Source organism: Eleutherodactylus coqui, chromosome 1 (genome assembly GCF_035609145.1).
Source record: "Eleutherodactylus coqui strain aEleCoq1 chromosome 1, aEleCoq1.hap1, whole genome shotgun sequence".
Classification (NCBI taxonomy): Eukaryota; Metazoa; Chordata; class Amphibia; order Anura; family Eleutherodactylidae; genus Eleutherodactylus; species Eleutherodactylus coqui.
In genome coordinates, this window is record NC_089837.1 from 35,219,604 (window position 1) to 35,241,219 (window position 21,616).

The 21,616-nt window shown below is 42.6% G+C and overlaps 1 protein-coding gene across 1 annotated transcript in view; it reads right to left on the minus strand.

The window, feature by feature from the left end:
- ELP3 (elongator acetyltransferase complex subunit 3) overlaps positions 1–21,616 on the minus strand; it is a 108,241-nt gene that overhangs the window by 39,403 nt on the left and 47,222 nt on the right. Inside the window, exons 9-10 of the mRNA XM_066594867.1 lie at positions 15,675–15,801; positions 5,979–6,172 (exon numbers count right to left, since the gene is read on the minus strand). Of these exons, the coding sequence (XP_066450964.1) occupies positions 5,979–6,172; positions 15,675–15,801 (321 nt within the window). The remainder of the gene's footprint in view (positions 1–5,978; positions 6,173–15,674; positions 15,802–21,616) is intronic.

Sequence of the window (21,616 nt, forward strand, 5' to 3'; positions counted from 1 at the left end):
ACTACTATAATACTGCTTCTATGTACAAGAATATAACTGCTATAATACTGCCCCCTATGTACAAGAATATAACTACTATAATACTGCTCCTATGTACAAGAATATAACTACTATAATACTGCCCCCTATGTACAAGAATATAACTGCTATAATACTGCTCCTATGTACAAGTATTAACTACAATAATACTGCTCCATATGTACAAGAATATAACTACTATAATACTGCCCCCTATGTACAAGAATATAACTACTAGAATATTGCTCCTAAGTACAAGAATATAACTACTATAATACTACACCTATGTACAAGAATATAACTACTATAATACTACACCTATGTACAAGAATATAACTACTATAGTACTGTCCACTATGTACTAGAATATAGCTGCTATAATACTGCCCCCTATGTACAAGAATATAACTACTATAACACTGCCCCCTATGTACAAGAATATAACTACTATAATACTGCTCCCTATGTACAAGAATATAACTACTATAATACTGCTCCCTATGTACAAGAATATAACTACTATAACACTGCCCCTATGTACAAGAATATAACTACTATAATACTGCCCCCTATGTACAAGAATATAACTACTATAATACAGCCCTCTATGTACAAGAATATAACTACTAGAATACAGCCCCCTATGTACAAGAATATAACTCCTAGAATACTGCCCCCTATGTACAAGAATATAACTCCTATAATACTGCCCCCTATGTACAAGAATATAACTACTATAATACTGGCCTTATGTACAAGGTTATAACTACTATAATACTGCTCCTATGTACAACAATATAACTACTATAATACTGCCCCCCTACGTACAGGAATATAACTACTATAATACTGCCTCCTATGTACAAGAATATAACTACTATAATACTGCCTCCTGTGTACAAGAATATAACTACTATAATACTGCCCCCTATGTACAAGAATATAACTACTATAATACTGCCCCCTATGTACAAGAATATAACTACTATAATACTGCCCCCTATGTACAAGAATATAACTACTATAATAAATACTGCCCCCTATGTACAAGAATATAACTACTATAATACTGCTCCCTATGTACAAGAATATAACTACTATAATACTGCCCCCTAGGTACAAGAATATAATATAATACTGTCCCCTATGTACAAGAATATAACTACTATAATACTGCTTCTATGTACAAGAATATAACTGCTATAATACTGCCCCCTATGTACAAGAATATAACTACTATAATACTGCCCCCTATGTACAAGAATATAACTACTATAATACTGCTCCTATGTACAAGAATATAACTACTATAATACTGCCCCCTATGTACAAGAATATAACTGCTATAATACTGCTCCTATGTACAAGTATTAACTACTATAATACTGCTCCATATGTACAAGAATATAACTACTATAATACTGCCCCCTATGTACAAGAATATAACTACTAGAATATTGCTCCTAAGTACAAGAATATAACTACTATAATACTACACCTATGTACAAGAATATAACTACTATAATACTACACCTATGTACAAGAATATAACTACTATAGTACTGTCCACTATGTACTAGAATATAGCTGCTATAATACTGCCCCCTATGTACAAGAATATAACTACTATAACACTGCCCCCTATGTACAAGAATATAACTACTATAATACTGCTCCCTATGTACAAGAATATAACTACTATAATACTGCTCCCTATGTACAAGAATATAACTACTATAACACTGCCCCTATGTACAAGAATATAACTACTATAATACTGCCCCCTATGTACAAGAATATAACTACTATAATACAGCCCCCTATGTACAAGAATATAACTACTAGAATACAGCCCCCTATGTACAAGAATATAACTACTAGAATACTGCCCCCTATGTACAAGAATATAACTCCTATAATACTGCCCCCTATGTACAAGAATATAACTCCTATAATACTGCCCCCTATGTACAAGAATATAACTACTATAATACTGCCCCCTATGTACAAGAATATAACTCCTATAATACTGCCCCTATGTACAAGAATATAACTACTATAACACTGCCCCCTCTGTACAAGAATATAACTACTATAATACTGCCCCCTATGTACAAGAATATAACTACTATAACACTGCCCCCTATGTACAAGAATATAACTACTATAATACTGCCCCCTATGTACAAGAATATAACTACTATAATACTGCCCCCTATGTACAAGAATATAACTACTATAATACTGCCCCCTATGTACAAGAATATAACTACTATAATATTACCCTCATGTACAAGAATATAACTACTATAATAAATACTGCCCCCTATGTACAAAAATATAACTACTATAATACTGCTCCCTATGTACAAGAATATAACTACTATAATACTGCCCCCTAGGTACAAGAATATAAATAATATAATACTGTCCCCTATGTACAAGAATATAACTACTATAATACTGCTTCTATGTACAAGAATATAACTGCTATAATACTGCCCCCTATGTACAAGAATATAACTACTATAATACTGCCCCCTATGTACAAGAATATAACTACTATAATACTGCTCCTATGTACAAGAATATAACTACTATAATACTGCCCCCTATGTACAAGAATATAACTGCTATAATACTGCTCCTATGTACAAGTATTAACTACTATAATACTGCTCCATATGTACAAGAATATAACTACTATAATACTGCCCCCTATGTACAAGAATATAACTACTAGAATATTGCTCCTAAGTACAAGAATATAACTACTATAATACTACACCTATGTACAAGAATATAACTACTATAGTACTGTCCACTATGTACTAGAATATAGCTGCTATAATACTGCCCCCTATGTACAAGAATATAACTACTATAACACTGCCCCCTATGTGCAAGAATATAACTACTATAATACTGCCCCCTATGTACAAGAATATAACTACTATAATACAGCCCCCTATGTACAAGAATATAACTACTAGAATACAGCCCCCTATGTACAAGAATATAACTACTAGAATACTGCCCCCTATGTACAAGAATATAACTCCTATAATACTGCCCCCTATGTACAAGAATATAACTCCTATAATACTGCCCCCTGTGTACAAGAATATAACTCCTATAATACTGCCCCCTATGTACAAGAATATAACTCCTATAATACTGCCCCCTATGTACAAGAATATAACTCCTATAATAATGCTCCCTATGTACTAGAATATAACTACTATAATACTGCCCCCTATGTACAAGAATATAACTACTATAACACTGCCCCCTATGTACAAGAATATAACTACTATAATACTGCCCCCTATGTACAAGAATATAACTACTATAATACTGCCCCCTATGTACAAGAATATAACTACTATAATACTGCCCCCTATGTACAAGAATATAACTACTATAATATTACCCTCATGTACAAGAATATAACTACTATAATACTACCCCCTATGTACAAGAATATAACTACTATAATACTGCCCCCTATGTACAAGAATATAACTACTATAATATTCCCCTCATGTACAAGAATATAAGTACTATAATACTGCCCCTATGGACAAGAATATAACTACTATAATACTGCTTCCTATGTACAAGAATATAACTACTATAATACTACCCCCTATATACAAGAATATAACTACTATAATACTGCCCCTATGTACAATAATATAATATGACTACTATAATACTGCCCCCTATATACAAGAATATAACTACTATAATACTGCCCCCTATATACAAGAATATAACTACTATAATACTGCTCCTATGTAAAAGAATATAACTACTATAATACTGCCTCCTATATACAAGAATATAAATACTATAATACTGCCCCTATGGACAAGAATATAACTACTATAATACTGCTTCCTATGTACAAGAATATAACTACTATAATATTCCCTTCATATACAAGAATATAAGTACTATAATACTGCCCCTATGGACAAGAATATAACTACTATAATACTGCTTCCTATGTACAAGAATATAACTACTATAATACTGCCCCCTATATACAAGAATATAACTACTATAATACTGCCCCTATGTACAATAATATAATATGACTACTATAATACTGCCCCCTATATACAAGAATATAACTACTATAATACTGCCCCCTATATACAAGAATATAACTACTATAATACTGCTCCTAAGTAAAAGAATATAACTACTATAATACTGCCTCCTATATACAAGAATATAAATACTATAATACTGCCTCCTATGTACAAGAATATAACTACTATAATACTGCTCCTATGTACAAGAATATAACTACTATAATACTGCCCCCTATGTAAAAGAATATAACTACTATAATACTGCCTCCTATATACAAGAATATAAATACTATAATACTGCCTCCTATGTACAAGAATGTAACTACTATAATACTGCCCCCTATGTACAATAATATACATAGTATAATACTGTCCCCTATGTACAAGAATATAAAATACTGCCCCCTATGTACAAGAATATAACTACTATAATACTGCCCCCTATGTACAAGAATATAACTACTATAATACTGCCCCCTATGTACAAGAATATAACTACTATAATACTGCTTCCTATGTACAAGAATATAACTATTATAATACTGCCCCTATGTACAATAATATAACTACTATAATACTGCTCCCTATGTACAAGAATATAACTACTATAATACTGCCTCCTATGTACAAGAATATAACTACTATAATAGTGCCCCCTATGTACAAGAATATAACTACTATAATACTGCCCTCTATGTACAAGAATATAACTACTATAATACTGCCCCCTATGTACAAGAATATAACTACTATAATACTGCTCCTATGTACAAGAATATAACTACTATAATACTGCCCCCTATGCACAATAATATACATAGTATAATACTGCCCCCTATGTACAATAATATAACTACTATAATACTGCCCCCTATGTACAAGAATATAAAATACTGCCCCCTATGTACAAGAATATAACTACTATAATACTGCCCCTTATGTACAAGAATATAACTACTATATTACTGCCCCTTATGTACAAGAATATAACTACAATAATACTGCCCCCTATATACAAGAATATAACTACTATAATACTGCCCCCTATGTACAAGAATATAACTACTATAATACTGCTTCCTATGTACAAGAATATAACTATTATAATACTGCCTCCTATGTACAAGAATATAACTACTATAATACTGCCCTCTATGTACAATAATATAACTACTATAATACTGCCCACTATGTACAAGAATATAACTACTATAATACTGCCCCTATGTACAAGAATATAACTACTATAATACTGCCCCTATGTACAAGAATATAACTACTATAATACTGCCCCTATGTACAAGAATATAACTACTATAATACTGCTCCCTATGTACAAGAATATAACTACTATAATACTGCCCCCTATGTACAAGAATATAACTACTATAATACTGCCCCCTATGTACAAGAATATAACTACTATAATACTGCCCTCTATGTACAAGAATATAACTACTATAATACTGCCCCCTATGTACAAGAATATAACTACTATAATACTGCCCTCTATGTACAAGAATATAACTACTATAATACTGCCCCCTATGTACAAGAATATAACTACTATAATATTCCCTTCATGTACAAGAATATAACTACTAATATTCTTGTACATAGGGTGCAGTATAGTTGTAGTTATATTCTTGTATATAGGGGGCAGTATAGTTGTAGTTATATTCTTGTATATAGGGGGCAGTATTATACTATCATACTGCCCCCCATGTAGATGGAATTACCATGAAGCTATAACAGACGTGATCTGTGGTGCGGTGAGCGCCCTGGTTTGTAGGGTCTCCACAGTGTATGTGGGCATAAACATGCTTCTACTGTTGTGGTATACTTCTATAGTCTCACCTCTGCACTCTGTAAACTCGGGTCCATGGTGGAACGAGAGCCAATATCCTGGCCACCAGATCGACCAAAGTGCTTGGGGAATAACTTCTGTATCTTCCAGTTTTCCACAGTTCGTACAACCCTGTACCACGGATCACAAGGGTGGGGTAGAGCTTCATTCCATCGGGTCTAAAGGCAGGGTTTTCAAAGAATTCCTGCGATATAAAAGGAGACATGATGGGAATATACGAGCTGAAATGATGGAGTGCGGACAGAAGAGAAGCAGATTCTTAATACTGAACTCTTCTAAGTAAATGTGTGGGGGTTGCTTCCATAACTCCTCCAGCACAATCAGCACACTTCTTCCACAGTCCTGCTCCTAAGAGCTTAGATGGACGACAATACATGGATAGTTGTGTACCAAGCCTGGTGTGAAGACAACAAAAGCCAGAATGCAAATCACCAGGTCTGTGCAGACACTGAAGTAGCAGAGAAAACTGTCAGTTAGCAGCTTGCTGGCTTCAGAAATTAGTTGCTGTACTGATCCCGAGTTACATCCAGTATTATAGTCCAGAGCTGCACTCACTATTCTGCTGGTGGAGTGATTGTGTACATACATTACTTATCCTGTACTGATCCTGAGTTGCATCCTGTATTATACCCCAGAGCTGCACTCACTATTCTGCTGGTGGAGTGATTGTGTACATACATTACTTATCCTGTACTGACCCCGAGTTACATCCTGCATTCTACTCCAGAGCTGCACTCACTATTCTGCTGGTGGAGTCACTGCGTACATACATTACTTACCCAGTACTGATCCTGAGTTACATCCAATATTATACTCCAGAGCTGCACTCACTATTCTGCTGGTGAAGTCACTGTGTACATACATTACTTATCCTGTACTGATCCTGAGTTACGTCCTGTATTATACTCCAGAGCTGCACTCACTGTTCTGCTGGTGGAGTCACTGTGTACATACATTACTTATCTTGTACTGCTCCTGAGTTATATCCTGTATTATACTCCAGAGCTGCACTAACTATTCTGCTGGTGGTGTCACTGTGTACATACATAGCTTATAATGAATCGTGCAGAATAAGGAGTACAGCTCTGGAGTAGAATACAGGATGTAACGCGGGATCAGTACAGGATAAGTAATGTATGTACACAGTGACTCCACCAGCAGAATAGTGAGTGCAGCTCTGGACTATAATACTGGATGTAACTCGGGATCAGTACAGGATAAGTAATGTATGTACACAGGGACTACACCAGCAAAATAGTGAGTACAGCTCTGGAGTAGAATACAGCATGTAACTCAGGATAAGTAATATATGTACACAGTGACTCCAGCTCTGCAGTATAATACAGAATGTAATTCAGGATCAGTACAGGATAAGTAATGTATCTACACAGTGACTCCACCAGCAGAATAGTGAGTGCAGCTCTGGAGTATAATACAGGATGTAACTCGGGATCAGTACAGGATAAGTAATGTATGTACACAGTGACTCCACCAGCAGAATAGTGAGTGCAGCTCTGGAGTATAATACAGGATGTAATTCAGGATAAGAAATGTATGTACACAGTGACTCCACCAGCAGAATAGTGAATACAGCTCTGGAGTATAATACAGGATGTAACTCAGGGTCAGTACAGGATAAGTAATTTATGTACACAGTGACTCCACCAGCAGAATAGTGAGTACAGCTCTGGAGTATAATACAGGATGTAACTCAGGGTCAGTAAAGGATAAGTAATGTATGTACACAGTGACTCCACCAGCAGAATAGTGAGTGCAGCTCTGGAGTATAATACAGGATGTAACTCAGGATCAGTACAGGATAAGTAATTTATGTACACAGTGACTCAAGTTTTTTTGCAAATCAATTTCATATGCAAATTGGATAAAGATTTACATACAATTTAATGCTTTTTCCAGCAGTAATCTTGATTTACAGCCTACATGTTGTTGAAGGCATACAGTTTATGAAGTACACACAACTCGCACATAAAATACATACATCAGTCCATCAAGTTGTAAACTGCGGCAGAGACCCAGCAATACACAGAGCATTTATCATGTGCGGCCGGCGCGGTTAACGTGGTGTCAGGTTTACAGCTTCATGGACATAAATTATATGGGAATTGATAGTCGGACTGTGTTTGTGATGTTCAGATTTACCCATAGGGAGTAGGAGTGAGATCACAGGATGCGGACGAGCAGCCGGGGATTAGCTTCTATATCTACAAGGCTACAAGCCGATTATACGACAGAGGCTGCTGCGTCACCGCCGACTGCTAGGAATACTTAAAGACTATTTCATCTGAGAAACTAACAAAAATAGAAAAAAAATAATCACTGTAGGGAAAAACCAAAGCAGAAATAAATGTGGCAATGTCTTCAGCGAGACCTTCAGGACACGCGGGCCATCAACACTGCGCAGAGAGTGATGGTAAAGGTAACAGGCAGCGAAACGCGTCGTCATGTGGACCATCTCTCTGGTGCAGTAACTTCCTCCCGTCCGTACGGCAGTCTGGTATAATATTTCCAGTTCTGGATTCACCTGAATGGCCGCCATTAATACATTTCGCACGCAGGGACTGCTACATGGGAATCTCAACAGTAGCCGTAGCTACCATTGGCAAAGTCATGTGTTTGTTGGTCATTACAGCGTCATTACAGAGAAGGTGGTCTGATTTTTTGGCCGGTCCTTAAATACTCTTGGTTCACGCAGAGTGGTGCAGCTGATAGTTGTGTTCTATCCAGTATTCCTTGTTATTGTTCTAGTACCTAGTTCTAGCCCAGTCTAGTCTAGGCTGCCCAGTCAGTGTGCCTTCTAGTCTAGTTTGTATTTTCTAGTTTGCGTTTCACTTAATCTTTCCTTGTTTGTTTCCCTCTCCCTTGGGTCATTCCAGCTTCTTGTCTGGGTTCTAGTGTCTCCCTGTTCTCAGAGATGGTGTTAAGATGCGGGTAATCCATTAGCACAGTATAGGGCTGTTTAGGGACAGTGAGGACTTGTGTTGAGGGACAGTGTCAGGGAAAAATGGAGGGACAGCCAGTGCTAAAGTCAACATTTCTCTGCTTGTTATTTCAGTTCCGTACTATCTGTTCCAGGGTCCATTGCCAGTTTCATTATATCACTCATCATCATCCTTTGTTGCTATCAATGAGGGGCATGTCCTTAGTTACAGGTGTGTTTCTTTACTGTGTGGATTCAAGCTTAATATCTATATCTCTTGTGATGGCCAGTCGTTTGACTATTCAGCTTTATTTTAAGTCCAGGGGGTAGCTGAATACTGGGGGACTGCAACCGCTAAGAAGTAAAGTAGAGTTCTGCCGTTGACCACCATTACGATGCATGGTCATGGCATGCCCTATAGAGCAGCAGCTGTGTTCAGGTTGACAGACACTTTCTGTGATGGTATATTATCCAGGTGCCAAAGCGGCTTCTCCGCATCTCTGTGTGACTGCTGGTTGGTCGGCATTACATTAACACCGCATGTGCTTTACACATAAGACGACCCAATTTGACCCATGCTTTGAAGAGCTATCCAGTTGGGTTTAGGCAAATCTGAGACGTTCTTCATGGAGGGTTGGTGTCCTACTTGTCACTCATACAGGAATAGACTTTTGGCCCGATATCTAAATGATTGAAAAGTTGGGAGCACCGATGCTGATGATGCTTTAGAAGCTCTGACTGACCCCCAGGGGTCGTTATTCCAGGCCGAACACTCAAAAATAGGGGGGAAGCCTGAAGCCCCTTTGATGAACTTACTAAAATAGAATCTAAAAGGGGAATTGTAATGGAAAGCGGCGATGCAGAGGCAGAAACTGTAACAAGAAGGTTAACGACTGCAAGTTCTGCGCGGAAGAACAATTTATGAGGATGACCATGTTTCGTGGTGGAAGAATAGCGCTGCCTGTCACATCCGGGTGAGATGAGAGCTGTCAGTCCTCGGCTGGCACTTTAAGTCATGTTATAATAGAAAGTTACCGTCTAGAGCTTTACTGGAGGCTTTTCATTTTTTTTAAAAGAAAATCATCTCTGAGCGCAGTGTGTGGGAGTCAATCAACCTGCAGCAGCAGCAGAAAGCAGGCAAGAGGATATAACTCACTTCACAGCAAATATTCTCCAGCTTATATTACATATATGATAATTATAGAGTAGGAGATCTCTAAGTCATTCAACAAGAGGGAAATTCACTCCAAAGCCATCATGTTCTTGTACATAGGAGCAGTATTATAGTAGTTATATTCTTGTACATAGGGGGCAGTATTATAGTAGTTATATTCTTGTACATAGGGGTCAGTATTATAGTAGTTATATTCTTGTACATAGGGGGCAGTATTATAGTAGTTATATTCTTGTACATAGGGGGCAGTATTATAGTAGTTATATTCTTGTACATAGGGGGCAGTATTATAGTAGTTATATTCTTGTACATAGGAGGCAGTATTATAGTAGTTATATTCTTGTACATAGGGGGCAGTATTATAGTAGTTATATTCTTGTACATAGGGAGCAGTATTATAGTAGTTATATTCTTGTACATAGGGGCAGTATTATAGTAGTTATATTCTTGTACATAGGAGGCAGTATTATAGTAGTTATATTCTTGTACATAGGAGGCAGTATTATAGTAGTTATATTCTTGTACATAGGGGCAGTATTATAGTAGTTATATTCTTGTATATATGTGGCAGTATTATAGTAGTTATATTCTTGTACATAGGGGGCAGTATTATAGTAGTTATATTCTTGTATATAGGGGGCAGTATTATAGTAGTTATATTCTTGTACATAGGAGGCAGTATTATAGTAGTTATATTCTTGTACATGGGGAGCAGTATTATAGTAGTTATATTCTTGTACATAGGGGGCAGTATTATAGTAGTTATATTCTTGTACATAGGGGGCAGTATTATAGTAGTGATATTCTTGTACATAGGGGACAGTATTATAGTAGTTATATACTTGTGCTTAGAGGGCAGTATTATAGTAGTTATATTCTTGTACATAGGGGGCAGTATTATAGTAGTTATATTCTTGTACATAGGGGGCAGTATTATAGTAGTTATATTCTTGTACATAGGGGCAGTATTATAGTAGTTATATTCTTGTACATAGGGGCAGTATTATAGTAGTTATATACTTGTGCTTAGAGGGCAGTATTATAGTAGTTATATTCTTGTACATAGGGGGCAGTATTATAGTAGTTATATTCTTGTACATAGGGGGCAGTATTATAGTAGTTATATTCTTGTACATAGGGGGCAGTATTATAGTAGTTATATTCTTGTACATAGGAGGCAGTATTATAGTAGTTATATTCTTGTACATAGGGGGCAGTATTATAGTAGTTATATTCTTGTACATAGGGGGCAGTATTATAGTAGTTATATTCTTGTACATAGGGGGCAGTATTATAGTAGTTATATTCTTGTACATAGGGGGCAGTATTATAGTAGTTATATTCTTGTACATAGGGGACAGTATTATAGTAGTTATATACTTGTGCTTAGAGGGCAGTATTATAATAGTTATATTCTTGCACAGACTGGGCAGTATTTTGTAGAACAAAACATACACAAGGGTAATGAGCATACCTGTCCCTAGATTTATGATGGCCGAGGTTTGGGCAGTATGCCGATGCCAGAAATTTCTTGAAACCTGGCATTTTGTGGTGAATTTGCAGAAAGCACTTGTTTTATTATTTATGTTGGGCTTTTAAAATTGTTCGTGTTTGAATGTTTTCTTGCAAACAGCTGAAAATTTTTAAATTTGGCAAATAAACCTAAATTTGCAATGGCGAGTGAATACTTTTGATTGCAACTGTAGCTGTGGACTCCCATCTCTCCTTTACCCCCTACATCCAGTCTCTTGCCTGAACATATCACCTGCATCTCACGCTTCTATCACCGTGGACATGCTAGAAACGCTCACTGTTGCCCTCATCCTCTCTCGGCTTGATCATTGCTACGCGCTGCTGATCGGCCTCCCCTGCACCAGACTCTACCCTCTCCAATCCATCCTGAATCCTCCTGTCCAGCCGCTACTCGGACGCCTCTGCCCTGTGCCAGTCACTGCACTGGCTGCCTGTCAAATACAGAATCTAATTCAAAATCGCCACCCTCATCCATAAAGCCCTCCCCAGCACCGTCCTACTCTATCTTGCCTCCCTCATCTCAATCCACCACCCAGCTACCGTGCACATCTCCAGCCCCTTGACCTTCTGTATCCCAGGCCCCCCTTGGAGCAGGACCCTCACCCCGACTGTCTTCACCAACTGCTTAGTACATCTTACCATGGTTTTGTTTCTGTTCCCCCTATTTTGTAAGCGCTGCAGAATATGTTGGTGCTATATAAAGATTATTATTATTAAATTAGTACACTTTTTTTTTATAGGGATTGCTTCTTATTTATGAACTACAGTCTACATTTGCATATAAAGGTGCTTTTGAGACGTGTGACATTAGCCCCCCTAGATGCACAAGCACAGCCTCTGCCGCGACCACGGAGTTCTGCACCCAAGTCCGCACGGCCGGCTGTAGATTCTGATGGTGGATTGCAGGCAGATTTAAGCCATTTTTCATTCTGCATCGAATTCCATAGGCAGCCTTGCAGATTTTGGGATGAAATTTCCTGCATGTTACAGTGCAGACTGCATGCTAATTGCACCCATGTGGAAGCACCCCAACATGAAACCGCCAACCTTTCTGACACTAGACTCTGTGAAATACTCCGTAACATCATTGGAATATCCCTAGGTTATGGATGATCATACAGAAGAGTGCAGCGGAGGGTTTCTGTAACAGCAGATGCCTGAATCGTGATCCGACCGTGACCCCAACCAGGGACATTGCTGAGTTGGCTGTGAAATCTTGAGCATCCTATCAGGGAGTCGTCTCCTTGTAAACACCATCTTGATATTGACTTGTGTGTTTACGACTCGTGGCCCCTGTGATTAACGAGCTCTCCCCTTACTGTCCATTCTAGTACAGGTATAGCCTCATCCCTACTGTAGAGGCGGTGATATCAGGCCAGGGGAATGAGGTGTCAGGTCCACGAAGAGCCCCATTAATCTTGTCTGGAGAGGCGGTGATTGATTACCACTATTAATGTAATTATCTTATCTGTGGCCCCAAGAGCCTTTGCTGATCATTCACCATACAAGTCCTATTTACTGCTAAGTCAGGGATGAGGCAGAGGCGACTCATTCGAATGAAAGGAAGGAGATCGTGCCAGGCACGATCAGAACCTTTATAAACCTTGTTTAAAGGGAAATCCCACAGCGCTGTATGGGCTGGTAGAATAGGTGCATAAAGAACAATTGTTACGTGTGCTGCTGGAATCTGTTGTACTAGGTACTCCTAGCAGCACAGTCAGGTGGTTGAGGGTTAATTGAGCTGACTGGGTGTGGTACTTCCTGCTAGCCAATCTCCTGGATCTGTTCTCACATATAAACCCAGCTCCTGGTCAGTCTCTGGCTGGACCCTAGTGAGCACTCATGTTACTTCTGTGTCCTTTAACTTGTCATCAGTCATGGTCAGCTTGTTCCCACTCTGATCTGTGTTTGCAAGTAGGTCTATTGTCTCTCTGCTTCCCCAAGATTGTTTGGACACCTGTAGTCCTAGTCTGCAGTACATGCAGCTCCCTTTTCCTTCCCCCTGTACAGGTGCAGCCTCCAAAGGTCTTATGTCTTATTCTGGGTGTCAGTTGGTGTAACTTGACACTGTTCCCTATGTCAGCTTGTGTAGCTGACTGTCTATTCCCCCTGGTATGAGGACACATAGACTTGCTGTGAGTTTCATCTGTGAGCATGTGATCTCTGAGTGGAGTCTGTCTGGCTCTGTTCCCTGTACTCTGTCCTGTTCCTGATGCAGCTGGCTGTGTGTCCAGTGCTCTGTTCTGCCCTGTCCTTACTCAGCAAGCTTTGCTGAGTAATTTGTCTTGCTGGTTCATGTCCGTTTGTACGTTTAAATTCTGTCAGTTTTGTGTCAATTTGCTGCGTGACCTGCTATCTGTGTCCTGCCCTGTTTCAGCTTTCTGTGTGAACTCTGTCAGGTTCTGCTGGACTCCTGGTTAGTGTAGGGACTAGCGGTATAACCAGGAGCTGTGAAGTGGCCTGCTAGCTTCCATGTTTTGTACAAAATGTCAACCAATACCTGGTATTTATATTCAGCTTATCATCTGTTCTAGTGGTTGCATTGTGGCTGCTGTATGCTGTGTATCCTGTGGTTCAGTCCCTGTCATGTAGCATGTGTATGTCTCCTGTTCTGTGGCGTGGTTCCTAGGATCAGCTAGGGCCCAGATCCGAAGACCGCTGGGCTGCCCTTATTGGGGCAATGTTCCCCGCTTAGGTAGGGCCATGGCATCCTCCCATGTAGAACAGGGTCAGTTGCCTGAAACCTGTGTGAATCCCGTGTGACCCTGGTGCTACCTGTGTGCGTCCATCCCATCCATTCTATCCCTTTTAGGGTACGATCGTGTGGGCTCGCGGGCTTAGGTTGCCCGCACGATCGTAACAACAATGGTGGGAGTGGTTGTGCAAAGTAAAAGTCCTAACGATCACAATTATCAGACTGCATTTCATTTCTACTTTGAGGATATCCAGCAGATAGGGAGACTTCCGGGCAATTCACTCAAGGAAACAAGTAATAAAAGAGCTGTCCTGCACAAGCAAGATGGAAAGATGCCTCCATGGGAGCACCTATCGGAAGGTTTTGGGGGTTCTTGTCAGTGCAGAATACAGTTCTAGCTGGAAGGGTGGCATGGATCTGGGTAACGTACTGTATCTCCTAGGGACAGCGCCACAGCTGTCTACAGAAGACTGGTTTGGCTCACACCCCTAGTCATATGGCAACAGAACTTGCCATCGGGTTCATGCTACCCAAACCACGGTCAGTGTGGACCCCGGAAAGATAAGCACTATGCCCCCATGCAAGTGTTTTTTTAACTTTGCCCGTTTGACTCGGGAAAGGAGCTCTCAAGTCAAAGAGACGAGCCGTGCTGTCCTCTCCATGCCTGCTGCAGGTTGGCTGACAGCTCCCCTCTCTGCTTGCGTATAGTCAGTCAAAATGTTGCTGCGGAGGAAAAGCCAGTGCGGCCAGTCTCTGACTCGAGAACTCTGTTCCGCAGTCAAACAGGTTTTTTTTTTTCCTTCTTCCCATTTGCATGCCCAGGGATCATTGCATGGCCTACAACAGGGGTCCCCAACTCCAGTCCTCAGGGACCACCAACAGGTCATGTTTTCAGGATATCCTATGGTAAGAACACCTGTGGCAATGTCTGAGGCACCGACAATAATTACATCACCTGTGCAACACTGAGGAAATCCTGAAGACCTGACCTGTTGGCGGTCCCTGAGGACTGAAGTTGGGGAACAGTGGCCTACAAGACTCACTACGGTCTTGCATGGTCTCCACTGCCAACTACATGTGCCTACGGTGTAAATCAGTGTCCAAGACTTGACATTTGATTCTGGTCACAGAGCCAACCACAACCCTACTTTCTACAGGTGGGAACCAACAGCAGTTCCTATACAGGTTGCCTGCATGACATTTTTTGTGTCTTTATTACTTCTTTCATATTGAAGGTCTAAAACTTCTGCATCCTCCTCGCAGCTCAGCGTTTGTTACAAATGTATCCAGGCTATACCTCAGCATTCTATCTTTGACGCATTTCATGGTGGGATCTGGTTACTTACTATGAACTGCTCGATATCGCGCTCAAGCCCAACGTTGGGCAGATCTGGCATCATGTGAGAAACCACTTTGAAACCGGCATCCTTAGCCATGTGAAAGGACTCGCACACCGCCTTCACCGTGTGACCTCTGAAAGAGAAGAAGGTCCAAAACTGACACAAATGTCCCAAAAACTAAAAGGCAGCGCAGAGTCAAAGTGACGATATCCCCTTTAAGAGACTAAGGCCTCATGCCCATGGGGAAAATCAGGCCCGCCGCGGATTCTTTATGTAGAATCCGTAGCGGGTCCCTCCTGCCCCGCGGACATGAGGCCAAAAAAATCAGAATAAACTCACCTGCTCCGGACGATGCGGATCTTCCTTCCTTGCCGGCCGGATCTTCTTTCTTTGGCCCAGCGGACGTGCTCAGCACGCCAGCAACGCGCATGTGCCGGGCACATCTGCCGGGCCGAAGAAAGAAGATCCGGCCGCGAAGAAGGGTAGAACCGCATCGTCCGGAGCAGGTGAGATTATTCTGGTACGGGTCTCCCGCGGATCCGGACGGCTTCCATAGGCCTCAATAGAAGCCTGCGGGAGCCGTCCCCGCGGGACACCCGCACAAAAATGGAGCATGTCCATTTTTTTTCCCGCACGCGGATCCGTGCCTGACGGGAAAAATGACATCCGCAGGTATTTAACTACCTGCGGGTGTCCAGTACGGGAGAAACGCTGCGGATTTTAAGCCCGTGGACATGAGGCCTTAGGGGCTAAAAATGAAATTCCTGCTGTTTTCTCACGAACATAGGAGAGTGCAAAATCAGTATGAGAATCGTGCAAATATGCAATTTTCAGCGAACGACTGAACGAAAGGAGAACGGCCGTCGTCCGCCAGCGGGCTGCGCTTCTGCCGAACGGCCGTCGTTCGCCAGCGGGCTGCGCTTCTGCCGAACGGCCGTCGTTCGCCAGCGGGCTGCGCTTCTGCCGAACGGCCGTCGTTCGCCAGCGGGCTGCGCTTCTGCCAAACGGCCGTCGTTCGCCAGCGGGCTGCGCTTCTGCCAAACGGCCGTCGTTCGCCAGCGGGCTGCGCTTCTGCCAAACGGCCGTCGTTCGCCAGCGGGCTGCGCTTCTGCCAAACGGCCGTCGTTCGCCAGCGGGCTGCGCTTCTGCCAAACGGCCGTCGTTCGCCAGCGGGCTGCGCTTCTGCCAAACGGCCGTCGTTCGCCAGCGGGCTGCGCTTCTGCCAAACGGCCGTCGTTCGCCAGCGGGCTGCGCTTCTGCCAAACGGCCGTCGTTCGCCAGCGGGCTGCGCTTCTGCCAAACGGCCGTCGTTCGCCAGCGGGCTGCGCTTCTGCCAAACGGCCGTCGTTCGCCAGCGGGCTGCGCTTCTGCCAAACGGCCGTCGTTCGCCAGCGGGCTGCGCTTCTGCCAAACGGCCGTCGTTCGCCAGCGGGCTGCGCTTCTGCCAAACGGCCGTCGTTCGCCAGCGGGCTGCGCTTCTGCCAAACGGCCGTCGTTCGCCAGCGGGCTGCGTTTATACCGAACGGTTATCATTCACTTTCGCTCGCTTAAACAATTTCTCGAATGATAATCGTTCCGTCTAAAACCGCTGCAAGCCTAATAATACTCTGATACTTGCAATTCTGTAGAGAGAACGTCTCAGCCATCATCATCTGAGAGAGGACACCTATGAATAGGTAACACAGGTCCATCACTCACAGAGGCGGGACCCCCAGTAGTCACTTATCACCTATCCTGTTGACTGGTGGTAAGTTCCTTAGGTGGCAGAACCCCTTTAAGCAGGATCTAAGGAGTCCTCGTTGAACTGCCCTAATAAACAGCGGTGCTAAATGCCAAGGACCAATATCGAGTGGGACCCCCTCCAGCCCGGCAAAGTGCTGCTACTCGATGTGACATCCATTCTCATAATTGCTGGATTGGGCTGATGTCAGGTGAAGGTGCAGGTCAACCACATTTTTGGGAACTCTCCAGAAGGCTTCTCAAAACCATTCTGGTCAACTTGGGCCCGATGGCACGGAGTATTATCTGCTGAAATGTAACATCATTGTGGGGGTACATGAAGGGCGGCAAATGGTCACCAAGCAGTGAAACGTAGTAGGCACCAGTCAATGACATGTTTAGGTGAACCAATGGACCCAACCCATGCCATGAGACCCCCACACCGCTATAGAGCGAATCACCAGCCTGCACAATGCCTTGTAGACAACTGGAGTCTGCGCTACACATGAACCCTACCATCAGCCCAAAACAATTGGTACTGTGACTCATCAGGCCACGCCACATGTTGGCAGTCCTCTAGAGTCTACTTAAAGGAGATGTCCCGAGGCAGCAAGTGGGGTTATACACTTCTGTATGGCCATAATAATGCACTTTGTAATGTACATTGTGCATTAATTATGAGCCATACAGAAGTTATAAAAAGTTTTTTACTTACCTGCTCCGTTGCTAGCGTCCTCGTCTCCATGGTGCCGACTAATTTTTGGCCTCCGATGGCCAAATTAGCCGCGCTTGCGCAGTCCGGGTCTTCTGCTGTTCTCTATGGGGCTCCGTGTAGCTCCGTGTAGCTCCGCCCCGTCAAGTGCCGATTCCAGCCAATCAGGAGGCTGGAATCGGCAGTGGACCGCACAGAAGAGCTGCGGTCCACGGAGGAAGAGGCCATCTTCAGCGGTGAGTAGAGAAGTCACCGGAGCGCCGGGATTCAGGTAAGCGCTGTGCGGGTGGTTTTTTTAACCCCTGCATCGGGGTTGTCTCGCGCCGAACGGGGGGGGGGTTTAAAAAAAAAAAAACCCGTTTCGGCGCGGGACATCTCCTTTAACCACATGAGCCCAGGTGAGGCGGTGTGCCCAGTGTTGTGGTGATAACAGGCATTTGATGGGTCTTCTGCTCTCACATCCCATGGAAGCCTCTTATGGACTCAGTTTACACTTCTAAAATACTTCTATTCTCCCACATCCCATGGAAGCTGAAGAACGCTGCGCTGACCTGCGGGGTATACGTGGGGGTCTCTTGCACTGAATGTGGATGTGATTTCTACTGGAGTCGCTTATCCGTTCGAATGGACATTTCTAGCCAGACACCGTTGGTTGCAATCATTTAGCACCCGTGGGCGGCCACTGCCGCACAACTTTGGAAATCAAAGTTCTCATCTGTCTGACACCCACAGCTCGCCCCACCTCCGATAATTCCCATGGTCTTACTACGAGCCACTGGTCAGTGTTTAACTGCATTCATAACTTAGACAGGTGTGACCGTTCCCAAGTGTCCCCAGAGGTAATGCCACTTCATCATCAATTTACCTTCTACTGTCCCAGGACTTTTGGCACGTCAGTGTATGAAGGAGACTGTCTAAGGAGGATTCTGTTCCATATACTAGGCAGCGGGAGAAGATTCCTGCTGCAGAAGGCTACCTCCCAGCCACAAACAAGGCTGAAGCGCTGGACTGGGAAACTTTCAGAAATATCTAAAATATTATTTTTCTATCCTCTGAACAGGACAGACTCCAGGTAAGGCACGAGTTCTTTAGTGCCACACTTCAGGCTCAGAAACATCTGACTATACACAGAATTGAAAAGACAGACTTGGACCATATTACAATGCGATTATTATTCTAATGAGGCCAACTAGGTTTTTGTTTGGCAAAGAAATGTCAAAAGAAAGAAATATTGAGGAAACAAATGACACCGCAATGTTAGGATAATGGATTACAGTCCGCCCCGGACCCTTCTGCTATAACAGCAGCCAAATAGAAAACAATCACATATTAGAATAATGTCACCTCCTGCAAGTCAATTACCTGCAGCCATCGCTCACGCTTCTACTAGTACTGTGAAGGGAAACTATAGATCACTCTCCCCCTCGCCATACCGTGCACACCGCCAGCCCTTTACCTTCTGTACCCCCCATTACTTGTAGTATGTAAGCTCGTTGGAGCAGGACCCTCACCCCTATTGTCTCCATCAACTGATTACTATGTAACCGTGGTTCTGTAATGTTTGTACTTTTGTCTCTCTGTATTCCCCCCTGTCTATGTAAGCGCTGCGGAATATGTTGGCGCTATACAAATAAAGATGATATTATTTTTAGATCATTGGATCAAAAACAGCTGACAAAGCAATCACGTTTTTTGGGATCTATATATATTGATGATTTATTCTTAGGAGAGGACATACATTTCAGTTCAGCTGGATCATCTTTATACCCTGTACACATAGGGGAGCAGGATCTCTTCTCTATCTCTGAGCTGGTGGGTGTAGACTGCTGCTATGATGTCTCCATACACTGTACACATAGGGAGCAGGATCTCTTCTCTATCTCTGAGCTGGTGGGTGTAGACTGCTGCTATGATGTCTCCATACACTGTACACATAGGAGAACAGGATCTCTTCTCTATATCTCTGAGCTGGTGGGTGTAGACTGCTGCTATGAGGTCTCCTTACACTGTACACATAGGAGAGCAGGATCTCTTCTCTATCTCTGAGCTGGTGGGTGTAGACTGCTGCTATGATGTCTCCATACAATGTACACATAGGAGAGCAGGATCTCTTCTCCATCTCTGAGCCGGTGGGTGTAGACTGCTGTTATGATGTCTCCATACACTGTACACATAGGGAGCAGGATGTCTTCTCTATCTCTGAGCTGGTGGTTGTAGACTGCTTCTATGATGTCTCCATACACTGTACACATAGGGAGCAGGATCTATTCTCTATCTCTGAGCTGGTGGGTGTAGACTGCTTCTATGATGTCTCCATACACTGTACACATAGGAGAGCAAGATCTCTTCTCTATCTCTGAGCTGGTGAGTGTAGACTGCTGCTATGAGGTCTCCATACACTGTACACACAGGGAGCAGGATCTCTTCTCCATCTCTGAGCTGGTGGGTGTAGACTGCTGCTTTAATTTCTCCATACACTGCACACATAGGAGAGCAGGATCTCTTTTCTCGAAGCTTGTGGGTGTACACTGCTGCTATGATGTCTCCATACACTGTACACATAGGGAGCAGGATCTCTTCTCCATCTCTGAGCTGGTGGGTGTACACTGCTGTTATGATGTCTCCATACACTGTACACATAGGGAGCAGGATCTCTCCTCTTCTCTGAGCTGGTGGGTTTAGACTGCTGCTATGATGTCTCCATACACTGTAAACATAGGAGAGCAGGATCTCTTCTCTATCTCTGAGCTGGTGGGTGTAGACTACTGCTATGATGTCTCCATACACTGTACACACAGGAGAGCAGGATCTCTTTATCTCTGAACTGGTGGGTATAGACTGCTGCTATGATGTCTCCATACACTGTACACATAGGGAGCAGGATCCCTTCTCCATCTCTGAGCTGGTGGGTGTAGACTGCTGCTATGATGTCTCCATACACTGTACACATAGGAGAGCAGGATCTCTTCTGCATCTCTGAGCTGGTGGGTGTAGACTGCTGCTATGATGTCTCCATACACTGTAAACATAGGAGAGCAGGATCTCTTCTCTCTCTGAGCTGGTGAGTGTAGACTGCTGTTATGATGTCTTCATACATTGCACACACAGGAGAGCAGGATCTCTTCTCCATCTCTGAGCTGGTGGGTGTAGACTGCAGCTATGATGTCTCCATACACTGTAAACATAGGAGAGCAGGATCTCTTCTCTATCTCTGAGCTGGTGGGTGTAGACTGCTGCTATGATGTCTCCATACACTGTAAACATAGGAGAGCAGGATCTCTTCTCTATCTCTGAGCTGGTGGGTATAGACTGCTGCTATGATGTCTCCATACACTGTATACATAGGGAGCAGGATCTCTTCTCCATCTCTGAGCTGGTGGGTGTAGACTGCTGCTATGATGTCTCCATACACTGTAAACATAGGAGAGCAGGATCTCTTCTCTATCTCTGAGCTGGTGGGTGTAGACTGCTGCTATGATGTCTCCATACACTGTACACATAGGAGAGCAGGATCTCT